Source organism: Aotus nancymaae, unplaced genomic scaffold, assembly GCF_030222135.1.
Source record: "Aotus nancymaae isolate 86718 unplaced genomic scaffold, 86718_ANA_hifiasm-v0.15.2.pri h1tg000021l, whole genome shotgun sequence".
Lineage (NCBI taxonomy): Eukaryota > Metazoa > Chordata > Mammalia > Primates > Aotidae > Aotus > Aotus nancymaae.
The window spans coordinates 21505604-21523752 of record NW_026988433.1 but is presented as its reverse complement, the minus strand read 5'-3'; the positions used below and the strand labels follow the sequence as shown (position 1 = coordinate 21523752).

Genomic DNA, 18149 nt, shown 5'->3' with positions numbered 1-18149 from the left:
CGGTGGCAGGACAAACAGCTTGCATCATCCATTAACTTATGGATAAGTGACATTTGTTACCAGAAAACAAAAGCATCCTTTCAAGCACCCCCAAGCTTTTTATTTAGAGCTTCTCTGGCTTCCATTTTATACTGACCTAAAAGCAAACATGAGTTTCGGTGTTTCATTTCCATGCCCTTTGACTTGCTTTTCATTGGCATGTTTTAGGGAATGCAGTTAATCCTAAAGAATCTGAAAGGGCAGAGAGAATCCAAAGCTTAGCTCTCAAGGGTCTGCATGAAGCACTTGAGATAGTCATGCTGGTATATCCCATGGAAAAACCCATTAGTGCAGCTGCAGCAGAGTCGTCAATGCACTTTCCTATGAGCCATGACTTTACGCCATGAGGCAGTGACCTGTGCTCTGCCTCTGAGAGTATTGGGTGGCAGTCCTCCCTGCACATACTCTAATCAAGCCCTATTCAGAACTAGTAGTCAAGTGACCTCGGGAAAGCTCCTGTAAGAATTTCATCAATAACTTTTAACTGAAGATCATTTTAAAGCTGATTTTTTGTTGTTGTTTTTGAGACGGAGTCTTGACCTGTTGCCTAGGCTGGAGTGCAGTGGTGTAATCTCGGTTCACTGCAACCTCTGTCTTCTGGCTTCAAGCAACTCTCCTGACTCAGCCTCCCGAGTAGCTGGGATTACAGGTGACTGCCACCACACTTAATCAATTTTTGTATTGTTATTAGAGACTGGGTTTTGCCATGTTGACCAGGCTGGTCTCAAACTCCTGACCTCAAATGATCCACCTGCCTCAGCCTCCCAAAGTGCTAGGATTATAGGCATGAGCCACTATGACTGGCCTAAAGCTGATGTTAAGCATTAATTTTAAAAAACCTTGATTTCACCCATTTATGGCATACCCAGAAACTGGGGCCCTTGGTTCTGCCTGCTAAGTTCCAGGATAATCCTATCCAGCTCAGAGGTGGGCTCTGTACTGCTTATCTGAAGGCCCAAGGATAGGTGGGGGACTCACAAAGCTACTAAAGTAATCGCTGAAAACTATTTTTCTTTTTCTTTTTTTTTTTTTTAAGAGACGGGGTTTCACCATGTTGGTCAGGCTGGTCTTGAACTCCTGACCTCAGTGATCCACCTGTTTTAGCCTCTCAAAAGTGCTGGGAGTATAGGTATGAGCCATCACGCCCAGCCATTGTTGAGAAAATTTACAAGATTTTATTTCGTACTAAGGGAATCAGTGAATTACAGATTCTGTCCCTAAGTCCAGAGAAAGGTTCCTAGAGCCATAATTATACACAGGTGCTTACTAGTTTTCAGACTACCTTCTTTAGAACTCTCAGGGTTCCTTGCACATAGTGGAGACAAGGGGAAAGCCAAGCAGGCAGACCTCTGGGCCTTCCATCTGAGTTTCTACCAAAATCAAACCACTTTTTAATTTTGCTAAAATAGTGAATGGCATCCTTTTTAAAGGATTATTTTGTTAGAATTTGAAAACTGCTGCCCTAGTCCTTCAGGGTGAATAATGAAGAGCCAATATCTCTGCCCAATTTTATTTCCTTCCATTTAGAAGGGCTCTGTACCATTTCATTGCCTTAGAAGTCCATTTTCAGCTCCCAAAGGCAGCTGTTCCCAAGTTGACAAACCAACTGCCTGACTCAAATAACAAACTCTCATGTACATACTTGTACTTTTTAATGGAACTGCACAAGGCACTAGAAAACCAGACTGAGGTTAAAAAAAAAAAAAGCAAACAAAGCCCCCTAAGACCCCAAAATATCAAAGCAGTCAAGCCTTTAAATCCAAAGTTTCTTTTTAGTGGCAAAACAATTCTCCAACTGTTATCCAACTGAGAAGGGAAGATGTTAAGATTCCTCTTTCCTGTACTCTGCCTTCCACAATCCCCATCAGAGTACCCTGCCATGTGGCATTTCAGCAGTCACCAAACCAAACAGACTTACTTACTTCCTCTGCTGTGTCCTTCTCTATCCGAACTATCTTGTTTTCCCAGTAGATTCGCTGAGATTCCAGCTGGCTTGTTAGTAAATATGAATACTAAAACATAGAGAATAAACACCAAAATGTAAGTCACTATGGTCAGTCTCTGAAATCCAATTTAAAAATCTGATCTTTAATGATCCACAGAAAACTAAAACTAACCAACAGAATGTATATTTACGCCCTGGTTCCACTCTACTCAATATACCCTGGCTCAGGGGACAGAAATTACAATTATGCTTCTGTCCTCCTGGGGTTTACAATCTAGTCAGAATAAATGTACTTATTAAAAAATTTACTCTGGCCCTGTCTTTATTTCCTTCACAATCGGCTGCCATTTGAGGAGCTGAGGAAGTCTAGAGCTCTCAGGAGCAGTCTTTTGAGCTGGTATATGGGAATTCAAAATGATCTAGCATTTGGCATACCAACATAAGCTTTCCTACAATACAGCCTCTAACAAAACTAGGCTGTCCTGAACCCCTCATAATAGAATTGTTTACCTTTATACCAAGAAGGTTGGGAAAGCAGCAAAATCTGCATGTGGCATGTGCCCAGGCAGACTTAGAGGAGTCTGTGCTGTAAGACCTAAAGTTCTTATGAGTTTGCCAAAACAAAGAAACATGTCAGTAGGGCCTATGGTAGTTCCACGTGTGCTAAATGTGTTCATGACACGATCAAGCGTGTTTTCCTTATTGAGGAGCAGAAAATCATTGTGATTGTTGAAGGCACAAGCACAGAGTCAGAAAGCTAAATAAAACATGAGGGCCAGGGGCGGTGGCTCACGCCTATAATCCCAGCACTTTGGGAGGCCGAGGCAGGTGGATCACGAGGTCAAGAGATAGAGACCATCCTGGTCAACATGGTGAAACCCTGTCTCTACTAAAAATACAAAAAAATTATCTGGGCATGGTGGCGCATGCCTGTAGTCCCAGCTACTCGGGACGCTGAGGCAGGAGAATTGTTTGAACCCAGGAGGCGGAGGTTGCAGTGAGCTGAGATTGTGCCATTGCACTCCAGCCTGGGTAACAAGAGCGAAACTCCGTCTCAAAAAAAGAAAAAATAAATAAATAAATAAAAATAAAACATGAAACTTTTTTGAGTAATAAAAATGAAAAGACTTGCTGTAAAAAAAAATTTATTAGAAACAACAAAAAAAAAAGAAAAAAGAACAAAAAAAAAATTTATTCTGGTCAAGCTGACTTTAAGAAGAACCACAGTGGTTTTCAATTTATATAAAACTCAAACCAACTTACCTGTCTCCCTGTCCCCAGGAAGCAGTCCTGTTCCATCCCATCCCACCCAGCACTTGGGTCAGGTACCCATTCTCAGCTCCCTTAGCACTGTGCCTATCAGTAACAGGGCTCAGGACAGCAGCACTTCATCACCAATTTACCTGCCTGTCTCCCTGACTGGACTGTGAACTCTATGAAAGTGAGGATAATATCTCTACTTTGGTATCTCTAGTGCTGGCACATGGTAGACGTCAAGAAGTGTTTGCTGCATGACTGCATGAATGAACAGTCCTGTGTAACCACATGGAAGGGACAGATGGCATATGACAGTAAGATCTGAGAGAAGGCAAGACTTGAGAGGGCGCTGACAGATAGGAGGAGAACAGATAAAGATAGAGATCCGGCTGGGTGCAATGGCTCATGCCTGTAATTCTAGTTACTTTGGGAGGCTGAGGCGGGTGGATTGCCTGAGCTCAGAAGTTTGAGACCAGCCTGGGCAACATGGTGAAACTCTGTCTCTACTAAAAATACAAAAATTAGCTGGGTGTGGTGGCATGCACCTGTAGTCCCAGCTACTCAGGAGGCTGAGGCAGGAGAATTGCTAGAACCTGGGAGGTGGAAGTTGCAGTGAACCAAGATCGCGCCACTGCACTCCAGCCTGGGTGGCAGAGCAAGACTCCCTCTTCAAAAAAAAAAAAAAAAAAAAAAAAAACACACCCAGAAGTCCAAGTCCAGAGAACTAGTTGGCCAAGACAGATCTGTGGACATTAGAATCTCTTCAGAAATGAACGAGTAACACTAATGAGGAGACTGGCGTGTCAGGTTAGGAGAGATGGGACCAGCGGAAGGCTTTGGGGTATTATATTGATAAATATGGGCAACAGAGAACCCAAGGCCAAGGAGTGGCAAGGATGCACCTCCATTTTGGAAAAAACATCCTAGAAGACTAGAAGGGATCTAAACATGTCTGCAGGTTACAAGAGAGGGCAAGGAGAAGAATGTCTATGCTACTGAACCATAAGTTCCATGAGAGTAGGGAGTTTGTTTAATGCTGCGTTTGCAGCACTAGCACCAGTGGCTGACAGTAGCCTTCAGCAAATATTTTTCTTTTCTTTTTTGCTATTATTTTTTTTTAACTGGGTCTCACTCTGTTGCCCAGGTTGGAATGCAGTGGCGCAATCATGGCTCACTGCAGCCTCAACCTCTTAGGCTCAAGAGATCCTCCTGCCTCAGCTTCCTGAGTAGCTGGGACTATAGGCGCATGCCACCACACCTGGCTAATTTTTTTCTAAACTTTTAGTAGTGACAAAGTCCTCTTATGTTGCCCAGGCTGGTTTCAAACTCCTGAACTCAACTGATCAAGCCTTGGCCTCCTGAAATGCTGGGATTAATAAGGCACCATGCCTGGCCAATAAATAGTTCTTTGTTTTTATTTTTGGGAGATGGAGCTTCACTTTTGTTGCCCAGGGTAGAGGGCAATGGAGCCATCTAGGCTAACTGCAACCTTCGCCTCCCAGGTTCAATCGGTTCTCCTGCCTTAGCCCCCTGAGTAGCTAGAATTACAGAAGCCCACCACCACACTCAATTAAGTTTGTATTTTTTTTTTTTTTTGAGATGGAGTCTTGCTCTGTCACCAGGCTGGAGTGCAGTGGTGAGATCTCGGCTCACTGAAACTTCCAACTCCCTGGTTCAAGTGATTCTCCTGCCTCAGCCTCCAGAGTAGCTGGGATTACAGGCACGAGTCACCATGCCCAGCTAATTTCTGTATTTTTAGTATAGACGAGGTTTTACCATGTTGGCCAGGATGGTCTCGATCTCCTGACCTCGTGATCCACCAGCCTTGGCCTCCCAAAGTGCTGGGATTATAGGCGTGAGCCATCATACCCAGCCCTAAGTTTTTATATATATATATATGTATATATATATTTTTTTTGAGACAGAGTCTTGCTCTGTCACCAGGCTGGAATGCAGTGGCGCAATCTTGGCTCACTGCAACCTCTGCCTCCTGGGGCGATTCTTCCGCCTCAGCCTCCTGGTAGCTGGGACCACGGGTGCGTGCCACCATGCCTGGCTAATTTTTTTTTTAATTTTTAGTAGAGACGGGGTTTCACCATGTTGGCCAGGATGGTCTTTATCTCTTGACCTCGTGATCTGCCCGCCTCAGCCTCCCAAAGTGCTGGGATTTACAGGCGTGAGCCACCGCGCCTGGCCAGGTTTATATTTTTAGTAGAGATGGGGTCTCACCATCTTGGCCAGGCTGGTCTCGAACTCCTGACCTCAGGTGATCCACCCATCTTGGCCTCCCAAAGTGCTGGGATTACAGGCGTGAGCCACCATGCCTGGCCAATATCTCTTGTATGAACAGAATGCATGTACATACTTAATGTGGAGAATTTACTTATTCTAAACATTTAAAGTGTTTGCTTTTTTTAAATTAATATAAAAATTTATTAATGATAACAATATAAACCTCTACTATCAGACCTTTAAAAGTCTGGAAATGAGCAAGTTTTCAAATGTCCATTTCCTCCTAAGGACAAGGTATGTTTCTAAAACAACCTTTTTTGAAATTTATATAAAATATGACTCATGGCTAGGCACAGTAGCTCATGCCTATAATCCCAGCACTTTGGGAGGCCAAGGCAGATGGACCATGAGGTCAGGAGATCGAGACCATCCTGGCTAACAAGATGAAACCCTGTCTCTACTAAAAATACAAAATTAGCTGGGCATGGTGGCGTGTGCCTGTAATCCCAGCTACTCAGGAGGCTGAGGGAGGAGAATTGTCTAAATCCAGGAGGCGGAGGTTGCGGTGAGCCGAGATTGTGCCATTGCACTCCAGCCTGGGTAACAAGAGCGAAACTCCATCTCAAAAAAAAATAAAAAAAATAAAAAAAATAAAAAAAATTATTCGGGCGTGGTGGCATGTGCCTCTACTCCTAGCTACTTGGGAAGCTGAGGCAGAAAAATCTCTTGAACCCCAGAGGCGGAGGTTGCAGTCAACCGAGATCGCGTACTGCACTTCAGCCTGGGTGACAGAGAAAGACTCTGCATCAAAAAAACAAAACAAAACAAAAAAAACCATGACTTGTAAATTTCATTAACATAAAACTTACGCTACAGGTTGAGTCTCTTATCTAAAATGCTTGGGACTAGAAGTGTGTCAGATTTCAGGTTTTTTAAAATCTTGGAATATTTGCATTATATATTTACCAGTTGAGCATCCCTAATCCAAATATCCAAAATTTGATATGCTCCAATGAGCTTGTCCTTTGAGCTCAAAAAGTTTCAGATTCTGGAGTGTTTTAGATTTCAGATTTTTAGAGTAGCGCTCAACCTATAAATTAATTTTACAGTATACAGGATTTACAGTTAGGGTCTCAAACTTCTGACCTCGTGATCCACCCACCTTGGACTCCCAAAGTACTCAGATTACAGGCATGAGCCACCGTGTCAGGCCATTACTGAAGTTTAAAAAAAAATTTACATGCAAGTAAATGACAAATGTTTCAAATTAGAATAGTGAACAGCAGTAGAAACAGATATTGAGTGACAACTCATTAAGTCTCTTACCTCTAACTGCAAGGCATCTATTTTCTCTTCCTGGCAAGTATCCCCCTCACATTCATATTGTACTATTTTCCCATCTGTTTTACTTGCAACCAGTCGATGAACATAGTTATCTAAAGAAAGAGTCAATGAAAGTGTGTTTCTTTAGAATGAAAAGGGTCTCTCTCAGTACACTTTTAACTCTGACAAAATTTTTGTTTTTTCAGATCTAAATTAAATGCCTTACAACATTTCTTTGAAACTGTCAAATCATTTGAATTTTAGAGTGGAGGGAGAGAGCAAGAGTGGAAGTATTAACTCCCTTTATAATGAGTGATTCAAGCCATTCCTAGGAAAATAGTGCCCTCAGGGAAACTGAGAAGTTGGGTTTGCAACAGCTGTAGGCAAGATGACATTTCAAGCTGGGAGGGAAAGTGAAGAGATTTCGAAGGCAAAGTTTCCAGGCAGAATGAGTCCAAATTAGAAAATGAGAGTGGTGTTCACCTCCAGCATAGTCCCAGACTCGATGGTTGGTAAGCTGCATGGCATACGTGTGCTGTGTTTCCTCAAAGTGCTTATAAGCATGTCGACTTACATACCGTCCACATCCTATGTGGCCACATATTAAACAAATCCAAAGGTTCTGCCGGAAGAGGTAAGATTTTAATTAGTTAAATAAAAATAAATGATCCATCTCACAGAGTGGGAAGGGGCTTAACACAGAAGACAGACTTGTCGGTCAGGCACAGTGACTCACACCTATAATCTCAGCATTTTGAAAGGCCAAGGCAGGAGGATCGTCTAAGCCTAGGAGTTTAAGACCAGCCTGGGCAATACAGCAAGACCCTAACTCTACCACAAACAAACAAACAAACAAAAAAACTAGGGCGTGGTGGCACACACCTGTGGTCCCAGCTGCTTGGGAGGCTGAGACGGGAGGAAGGCTTGAGTCCCTTTTGAGGTTACAGTGAACTATGACCATGCCACTGCACTTCAGCCTGGGTAATAGAATGACACCCTGTCTCAAAAAAAACAAAAACAAAAACAAAAACAAAAGCAAAAACAAAAGCAAAAACAAAAACAAAACAAACCAAAACAAAAAAACAGAACTGTTTCTATAGGAGTCTGATTAAATTTATGTTTTGTTTTGAGATGGAGAGATGGAGTCTTGCTCTGTTGCCCAGGCTGGAGTGTAGAAGCACGATCTCAGCTCTGCCTCCTGGGTTCAAGCAATTATCCTGCCTCAGCCTCCTGAGTAGCAGGGATTACAGGTGCACACCACCATGCCTGGCTAATTTTTCTATTTTTTTAGTAGAGATGGCATTTCACCATGTTGGCCAGACTGGTCACAAACTCCTGACCTCATGATCTATCTACCTGCCTTGGCCTCCCAAAGTGCTGGGATTATGAGAGTAAGCCACCATGCCCAAACTAAATGTATGTTTAAAATCCAACAATCAAGGATTCTTTTATGGGTCATTTTCTTGCTGATTTCTAAAGAGCACTATGTGAATAGCAAGAAAAAATTTCAAAATTTATCAGTAAAAGTCTAAACCTTTCAAAAGTGCAAAGGAAAAAGGAATAAATTTAGCTCAGGAGTAACATTATTTGTGTATTCATATGTCTTGCCTGACCCTAGACAAAAAGAAAAATCAGTCTCAAAACGAATTTAGGCTGGGCACAGTGGCTCACACCTGCAATCCCAGCACTGTGGGTGGCTGAGGTGGGAGGACTGCTTAAGACCAGGAGTTTGAGACCAGCTTGGGCAACAGAGTAAGCCCTATTTCTTAAACAAACAAAAACTAGAAAGAACTTAAGTCATACCAGGTAGAAGAAAACTCACAACAATTAAAGCTGCATTCTTTGTTCTTTTCCATCACCCATTACTTACTTCCTGAACACCACACTCAAAACACTTATTTTCTTCTACTGGCTCGGGCGTTTGACAGTACCGGCAAACAGGACACCTATCCAGGACACCGAAAGATAATGGTGCAGGTTAAATATAAAAGACAGCTGTTACAGAACCCAAAAGTCAAACACTGGACTTTATATCCTCCTCCTCTTATATGCTATTTTTAAGTTTACTGTAACTAAGGATATCACTTAAATGACTAACATTTTTGCACTATTCTCAAACAAAATAAAAATATTCAAAATCTTGATAAAACAGAGAAGAATGGAGAAATTGGGATCTGCCTCATGTCCTTTTCTGCTCTTCTGTCTAAAGCTGAGTGATCAAAGGCTAAGTATTTACAGGTTACTAATAGGACTTCATTTCATGTCTGACTATAATGTTGTTTTTTTTCTTTTTTATGAGACAGAGTTTCGCTCTTGTTGCCCAGGTGGGAGTGCAATGGTGCAATCTCGGCTCACCACGACCTCCACCTCCCAGGTTCAAGTGATTCTCCTGCCTCAGCCTCCCAAGTAGCTGGGATTACAGGCATGCGCCACCACGCCTGGCTAATTTTGTAGTTTTAGTAGAGACAGAGTTTCTCCATGTTGGTCAGGCTGGTCTCGAATTCCCAACCTCTCAGGTGTTCCACCTGCCTCAGCCTTCCAAAGTGCTGGGATTACAGGTGTAAGCCACCACACCTAACCTATAACCTATTTCTACTCCAAACAATCTACCTTATCCCCATTTCCCAAAGATTTAAATCATTCAAAAAGTAACCTGTCTTCTCCAGGTTGCTCCCAAGAGTTGGATTTAAAATCTGTAGCAAATTTTACCAAATTAAAAGCAAAGGGTTTTTGTTTTTTGAGATAGAGTTTTGCTCTGTTGTCCAGACTAGAGTGCAGTGGTGCAATCTCAGCTTACTGTACCCTCTGCCAACCAGGTTCAAACAATTCTCCTGCTCAGTCTCCCAAATAGCTGATTACAGGCGTGCACCACAATCCCCAGCTAATTTTTGTACTTTTAGTGGGCACAAGGTTTCTCCATATTGGTCATGCTGGTCTTGAACTCCTGACTTCAAGTGATCTGTCCACCTCGGCCTCCCAAAATGCTGGGATTACAGGCATGAGCCAGTGTGCCTGGCTAAACGCAAAGGTGTTAATGTACTTATTGAAATGCACATGACATCTCACTGTACCATGAACATCATGTGGAAAATACCAGTGCTCTATCAAGCATTCATGTCTCAATTTACAAAAGCCAATAAAAACAATGTCAAAAAATCCATTACTGTTTTCCATTATACTCCACACAAAATAATGCTAAATACTAGTCATGAGTATTTTTGTTATATGGGCAAGTAGGCAGAAAGTGGGTTATAGCTGAGGCTGACTGAACTGGCACCAGAAGAAACAATGCTCAAGATATAACTAGTAACAGTTTGTTACCCAACTGAGTAAATAAAACCAATAAAAGGGAATAAGAAGGAAGAACACTAAGTGTGTGTCACAGATGACCCAGCTCTATCTGTGTAAGAGAAAGTGAAAGGATCCAGTCCGCTTCTTCCTGTAGCATCAAAAGAGAAGAGAAAAGACAAACTTGAACAAAGAACAGAAATGATAGCCAGAAAGCAGCATGCAGTCTTGCTAGAGGCAGAAATTAGCTTTGTCTCATCCCTTTGGTCTGTGTGGTGGTTGTGAAAATAGTTGAATAAGAAAACAGGCCAAGTGCAGTGGCTCACATCTGTAATCCCGGCACTTTGGGAGGCCGAGGCGGGAGGACAGCTTGAGGCCAAGTCTACTCTGGCCAATGTAGCAGAAGCCCTTCTCAAAAACAAAACAAATCAAAACAAAACAAAACAAACAGCAGCAACAACAACAAACTGGAAAGATCAAATGATCTTTCCGAAATGTAAATCTGATATGGAGAAGAAAAAAATACTACAAAAATAAACTTATAAAAACAACTAGCAATCTATGATATACCACCTCATCTGTCTACTAAAAAACAACAGTTTATCAGCCAGGCACAGAGGCTGATGCCTGTAATCCCAGCACTTCAGGAGGCTGAGATGAGTGGACACCTGAGGTCAGCAGTTTGAGACCAGCCTGGACAACACAGTGAAACCCCATCTCTACTAAAAATAGAAAATTAGCCAGGTGTACTAGTACGCACCTGTAGACCCAGCTATTCAGGAGGCTAAGGCACAAAGACTGCTTGAACCCGGGAGGTGGAGGTTGCAGTGAGCTGAGAGCATGCTACTGCACTCCAGCCTGGGTGACAGAGCAAGACTGTCCCAAAAATAATAATAATTATTATTATTAACAGCTTATTAAATTCTTCCTGCCATTCTCTGCAAAAAATAACTTTATCTTATTTTCCTGATGAGATCTTTCCAAAACGGCCTTCTCTGACATCTCTGTGTGTCAAAAAGACCAACATTGCCTCCTACTGTAGCCCTTCCTGAGTACCCCTGGTTAGGGATGCTATTGCTCTTTCTTCCAATCTCCACCCTGAACCATATGCATTTGTGTACAAGTATAAACTCTCTTAGACGAAACCATCCCAAGGAGGAGCTGAGTTTGCTTCCTCTGTCTCAGCATCTCTCACGGTTCTATGCATACACCAAGGCTCAAAACCCATCCATTAAATGAACTGCATGATTTTGAGGGCAAATGCCATGACTTACACCCCATATGATGGGCTGAATTCTAGTCCCAGTTCTGGCATTCTCTGGCCATGACCCTTTGAGCTTGCAGATTCTCATCTCTGGGCCTCAGTATCTTCCTACTCTATAAAATGAGGTGGTGGGACAAGATGGTCCTGGAGGAAATTTCCAACTTTAAAATGCTATGGTTCTATAACAGTTAATTTATATCAAAAGGAATACTGGGGCTGAGTATCATGGCTCATGCCTATAATCCCAGCACTTTGCAAGGCCAAGGCAGGAAGACTGCTTGAGCTTAGGAGTTTGAGACCAGCCTAGACAACATAGTGAGACCCCCATCTCTACGAAAAAAAAAATAAATTAGCTGGGTGTGATGGTGCACACCAGTAGTCCCAGCTGAGGTGGGAGGATCACTTGAACCCAGGAGTTTGAGGCAGCAGTGAGCTGTGATCATATCACTGCACTCCAGCCTGGGCAACAGAGCGAGACCCTGTCTCAAAAGAAAAAGTACAACTGGAGTGGCGGGGAACAAAGAAGTGCCTAGAATTTAACTGGTATAGCAGATAGACCCAAGATACAGATAAAGACTTTTTTTTAAAAAAAAAAAAAGATAGTGTTTCGCTCTGTTGCCCAGGCTGGAGTGCAATGGTGTGGTCTTAGCTCATTACAACCTCCGCCTCCCAGGTTGAAAGCGATTCTCTTGCCTCAGCCTCCCGAGTAGCTAGAATTATAGGAGTAAGCCACCATGCCCAGCTAATTTTTCATATTTTTAGTAGAGATGGGGTTTCACCACGTTGGCCAGGCTGGTCTTGAACTCCTGACCTCAGGTGATCTGCCCGCCTTGGCCTCCCAAAGTGCTGGGATTATAGGCGTGAACCACCACACTGGCCACAGATAAACACAGATAAACACTTTAATGAACATATCTCAGTGTGGCTTTGTTCAAGGCAGTGGAACAACTCCTTGAAAAAATCCCAAATGATACCTGAGAATTGACTGAGGACTCCACGGAACTGGGGCAAGACTCTCATCCAGCTAAATAAGCAAGGCAGTGATAATCTGCAGAGACCCAGTTTATTTATGTCCTCCCCAGAATCTACTGACTTCCTCCTGTGCCACGTCCCCTACAAGGTGTGAGAGGTACAGCAGAGAGCAAGCCAGGCACAGCCCCTGCTCTGTGAAGCCGACATTCTTCTTCTAGCCACCAGGCCACTTGTGGGTGGACAGAGATTCCTGCAGACTTTACCCCTCCTCACTTCTGTGCTTGGGAACATGATCTTCCCTGTTCCCCATTGCCTTCTCTTGGTTCTGCTCTTTACCCAGCTTAACTCCTAATTATCCTCCTGGAAATGACACTTCTCAGGCAGTCCTGGCTTCACTAGGGCCCCAGTTCTCAGTCCCAATGCTGAACACTGCTCTTCTGTAACACTGGTTATGGCTGTGATTTATTTACTTGTGTGGTTTCATTCTGAGTTCCCCTCTGTACTGAGAAATCCAGAAGGCCAGGGTCTGATACACCTTTGTGGTTAAGTCCCACAGTGCAGTTTGCAAAGGGAGCAACCATCCTTGATTTAGGGGGTAAAAAATAGGTACAGGCCCCATCTCTTCTTTGTCTGTGGCAACATCACCTATGACTAAGACCTGGTATGCTGGGAATCAGGAGACTGTAGAGTACGCCTCATACTTAGTAACTGCTATTTCTACTGGCCACCAAGCCATCAACAGCCCAGCAAAGCTAAAACATTAGGCTGCTGTAGCCTAATTGATAAGAAAGCCAGTGTGAATGGCAAACACTAAGTGCAGCTGATACGTGAGATTTCAGACCTAGATTTCATTGCAGCATGAGAGCCTCAAACCAAGCTTTACTCTTTTTCTTTTTTTTTTTTTTCCCACTCTCTGGCTCTTGGAAGGAAAGAACAGCTCATGCTGCTTTGGGGAATTCCACAAGGGTTCTGAATCAGCATACTAAAAAGGACTTGGTCTAAGAATGCCGATTCCATGAACTTAGGAAACAGAAGGAGAAAAAGGACCTCTTGACCATAATGGTGTCAGGTTTATAAAGCCAAATACTTGGAATGGTTCATTTTCTGCTGGTGGCTCTTTTTAATTCTGGAAAGGGTCACAATGGGCTCGTACACAGTGGGGTTTGGCCCCTGCACTCACGTTGTGTCATCCCAGCGCTGTAGACACTGGCTGTGGAAGCTGTGGTTACATAATGTTGTGAGGATGCCATTCACAGACTCATCCATGCGCTCCAGACACACTGTGCACTTGGGAAGCTCAGTCAAGTCCATCACCGGGAGGCTGGCGCCCTACAGGAAACACTTCACATAAGCCTCACTCTTCATCTACCAACAATACTTCATTTTTCCTTTTATTTTTTTTGAGACAGGGTCTTGCTTGTCACCCAGGCTCGAGCCCAGTGGTGCAATCATGGCTCATTACAGCCTTGACCTTCCAGGCTCAAGCTATCTGCCTACCTCAGGCTCCCCAGTAGCTGGAACTACAGGCATGAGCCACCGTGCCAGGCCTTTCTTCTTTTAATAATAGTTTTCTAGTTGCTTTTTTACTCTTAGTAGGATATTCTCAGTATCATTACTCTCAGCAAATCATTTAAATTGGTAATATTTTCATTCATGTCTTCATTCATTCAAGAAACATAGGATGGAGCACCTCCTATACTCCGGCACTGTGCCAGGTACTGGGAACACAGTGGTGAACAAAACAAAGATCTCTGCCCTCACAGAATTGACATTCCAGGAAGAAAGACTGCTGTCAAAACTTTAACATACAAATTTCAAATGTGACCAGACTTTTAGCTCAAGCTCTGTCTATGACTATAATATACTACAAAGGAACTGATGGAAATTACATTTAAAAAATTATTTTTCTTTTTATGTAAACTGTTGATTTTTTTTTTTTTTTTTTTGAGACGGAGTCTCACTCTGTTTCCAGGCTGGAGTGCAACGGCCTGATCTCGGCTCACTGCAACCTCCACCTTCTGGGTTCAAGTGATTCTCCTGCCTCAGCCTCCTGGGTAGCTGGGATTACAGGTGTGTACCACCATGCCAGCTAATTTTTTTTGTATTTTTAGTAGAGACAGGGTTTCACTATATTGGCCAGGCTGGTCTCGAACTCCTAACCTTGTGATCCACCCACCTCGGCCTCTCAAAGAGCTTGGGATTACAGGTGTAAGCCGCTGCGCCCGATTGGAAAAAAAAAGAAATTATTTTAAGAGCTAAGCATCTGTATATACTGAGCAATGCAATACCTAGTTTATGATGACTTGAAACAAAACAAATGCCCATAAGGAAAAAAGTTGTATTTTAATTTTATCTAAAATTGTTTTCAGTTAATAGTTCAGTAACATTTTCCTCCCAATACAATACTCCCTCTTGTATAAGGCTGTTCCTGGAAGCCAGACAAGTTTAGGTAAATAAGGGAGTTAAGAGAGTAACTGCTTGTAGTTTTAAATAGACAATAACTTTTTGCTTCTGTCTTTTTTGAGGAGTGTTGCTCTGTTGTCCAGGCTGAAGTGCACTGGCACAATCTTGGCTCACTGCAACATCTGCCTCCTAGGTTCAAGCAATTCTCCTGTCTCAGCCTCCCGAGAAGCTGGGACTACAAGCGTGCACCACTACGCCTGGCTAATTTTTGTATTTTTAGTAGAGATGAGGTTTCACTATATTGGCCAAGCTGGTCTCGAACTCCTGTCCTCATGATCCGTTCACCTCGGCCTCCCAAAGTGCTGAGATTACAGGCGTGAATATCGCGTCCGACCTTTTTTTTTTCTTTTTTTTTTTTTTGAGACGTTCTCCTGCCTCAGTCTCTGGAGTAGCTCGGATTACAGGCATGTGCCACCGTGCCCAGCTAATTTTTTGTATTTTTAGTAGAGACGGGGTTTCGCCTTGTTGACCAGGATGGTCTCAATCTCTTGACCTCGTGATCCACCCGCCTCGGCCTCCCAAAGTGCTGGGATTACAGGCGTGAGCCACCGCGCCCAGCCCTTTTCTTCCCTCTTAATGTGCTAATAGTTGTGTCTAAAAAAATACACAATTCTTAAAAAGTTACCATTTCTGATTTCTTTAGTATTATCTGTAACTTTTGGAAACTAATCACATAAAACTACAAAATTAGCAAATGTCTTGAAATCTGTATATAAAACATAAATTACCTCTAATTTCAAACTCTTATTTATTAGTGTACCACTCAATCTTTTAAAAAAAACTGGAAAAAAAAAACGGCTCCAAAGATAGTCTTATAGCATTCTTTAAAAAAGGAAACTGTTCCTTTTAACCTTACACCTACCCTACACCCCAGTTTCAAAACGTCGTTTAACTGTCTCGGTCATGGACATTTCCAAGATGAGATTTTATATTTCGCTCCATAGCTTCTGGTTATCAGAAAACCCATGCTTTCCTTTATTGAAGGAGTTTAGTTCAGCTGATGTTGGCGTATCCTTCCAATATCCTTCATCTTTATCTTTGCTTCTGAAGGCATTTCCTCTGGTTCACGATCTTCATCTTCACTAAAAGCTGCTGCTACTGAAAGGTTTTGGAGCAGGAGATGGAACAGTTTCTTTAGGTTTACTTGACCCAAGTTTGATGGATATGGCTGTTGCTTTCTTTGTCGTGTGACTACCTATGGCAAATCCAAACTTGGAGATCTTTGTAGGCTTTGTTGGGAGGTCTGCAGCTTCTTCTTCAGCTGATGGCTTCTCAGCACTGCGACTGGAACTTTCCCCTCCATTACTGGAAGAAACACCCTTAGTTTTCACAGGTTTTTCTGCTTATTCTTCAGGTCCTCTGGCAGCTCCAGCTCAATGCAACTTTTTAGGCTTCTCCTCTCCTGCCTTCCCGTCCGCCATTTTCCCCTGCCGCCCACTTATCAAATTTTGATTTCACCTAATCAAATGCTAAAACAATCTACTCAGAACTCAAGGTAAAAAGATCTTCATGTCTACTTAATTTTTTTATTTTAGCTTTTTTAGATGGAGTCTTGCTCTGTCGCCCAGGCTCGAGTGCAGTGGTGTGATCTCAGCTCACTGCAACCTCTGCCTCTCAGGTTTAAGCAATTCTCCTGCCTCAGCCTCCCAAGTAGCTGGGACCACAGGCATGTGCCACCACACCTGGTTAATTTTTGCATATTTAATAGAGATGAGTTTCCTCATATTAGCTAGGCTGGTCTCAAACTCCTGATCTCGGGTTATCTGCCTGCCTCAGCCTCCCAAAATGCTGGGATTACAAGCATGAAACATTGCGTCTGGCCCAGGTCTACTTTAAAAGAAAGAAAATCTGGCTGGAAGCAGTGGGTCACGCCTGTAATCCTAACACTTTGGGAGGCCAAAGTGAGCAGATCACCTGAGGTCAGGAGTTTTTTTTTTTTTTTTTTTTTTTTAGAAAGAAAGAAAAAAAGAATGAAGAAGAGAAAGAGAGAGAGAGAATGGGAGTATTGCTTTCTTGCCCAGGCTAGAATGCAATTTAGTAATGGGTATTGAAAACCTCTTTTATACCAGTAAGTATACTTAATGATGTAGACAGGAAGGAATAAGGGAAGAAAATAACAAGCAGCCAACCAATATTTCATTTAAACCTATGAAATGCAATGCGATTACTGAGGAGTGATTTACTTCCAATTACGTAGTCACTTTTGGAATAGGTGTGAGGTGGTAATGTATGTTTTGTGTATTTGAAGTGGAGAGTTCTATAAATGTCTATTAAGTTTACTTGTTCCGGGTCTGAGTTCAAGTCCTGGATGTCCTTATTAATTTTCTGTCTGGTTGATCTATAGAATTGTTAGCTCTTCTTGTTACATTGATCCTTTTGCCATTATGCAATGTCCTTCTTTGCCTCTTTTGATCTTTGTTGCTTTAAAGTCTACTTTATCAGAGGCGAGAATTGCATCTCCTGCTTTTTGTTTATTTATTTTTACTCTCTGTTTGGTTGGTAAATCTTCCTCCTTCTCTTTGTTTTGAGTCTTTGTGTATCGTTGCATGTGAGATGGGTCTGGATGCAGCATACCGATGGGTTTTGGCTTTTTATCCAATTAGAATATATATAAGTTTAATACTGCCATTTGATGCTAGCTGGCTGTTTTGCCCATTAGTTGGTGTAAATTTTTCATTGTGTTAATGCTCTTGGCTTTTTGATATATTTTTGGAAAGGCTGATATTGGTTGTTCCTTTATATGTATAGTGCTTCTTTCAGAAGCTCTTGTAAAGCAGGCCTGGTGGTGGTGAACTCTCTAAGTACTTGTTTGTTCGCAAAAGATTTAATTTTTCCTTCGCTCATAAAGCTTAGTTTGGCTGGATATGAAATTCTGGGTTGAAAGTTCTTTTCTTTAAGGATATTAAATATTGGTCCCCACTCTTTTCTGGCTTGCAGGGTTTCTGCTGAGAGATCTGCTGTAAGTCTGATAGGTTTCCCTTTATGGGTAACCTGACCTTTCTCTCTGGCTGCCCTTAGTATTTTCTCCTTCATTTCAACCCTAATAAATCTGGTGATTATGTGCCTTGGGGTTGGTCTTCTTGAAGAATATCTTTGTGGTGTTCTCTGTATTACCTGGAGTTGAATATTACCCTGCCTTGCTAGATTGGGAAAGTTTTCCTGAATGATATCCTGAAGAGTATTTTCCAACTTGGATTCATTCTCTTCGTCACATTCAGGTACACCTATCAAACGTAAATTAGCTCTTTTCACATAGTCCCATATTACCTGGAGACTTTGCTCATTCCTTTTCATCCTTTTTTCTCCAATCTTGTCTTCTCGTTTCATTTCACTGAGCTGGTCCTCGACTTCTGATATCCTTTCTTC

The 18149-nt window shown here is 42.5% G+C and overlaps 1 protein-coding gene and 1 pseudogene across 3 annotated transcripts in view; both read right to left on the bottom strand.

The window, feature by feature from the left end:
• Nucleotides 1–18149, bottom strand: part of BRAP (BRCA1 associated protein) — a 47386-nt gene that overhangs the window by 10430 nt on the left and 18807 nt on the right. For 2 of the 3 annotated variants that reach the window (XM_012469053.2, XM_012469054.2), the window contains 3 exons: nucleotides 7280–7418; nucleotides 6800–6909; nucleotides 1962–2051 (listed from right to left, as the gene is read on the bottom strand). In XM_012469053.2, the coding sequence (XP_012324476.1) occupies nucleotides 1962–2051; nucleotides 6800–6909; nucleotides 7280–7418 (339 nt within the window). Of the gene's footprint in view, nucleotides 1–1961; nucleotides 2052–6799; nucleotides 6910–7279; nucleotides 7419–8666; nucleotides 8743–13500; nucleotides 13650–18149 lie in introns of all 3 variants that reach the window. The other variant, XM_012469052.3, reaches the window with a different exon arrangement.
• On the bottom strand, nucleotides 13659–17927 carry LOC135276257 (PEST proteolytic signal-containing nuclear protein-like; annotated as a pseudogene).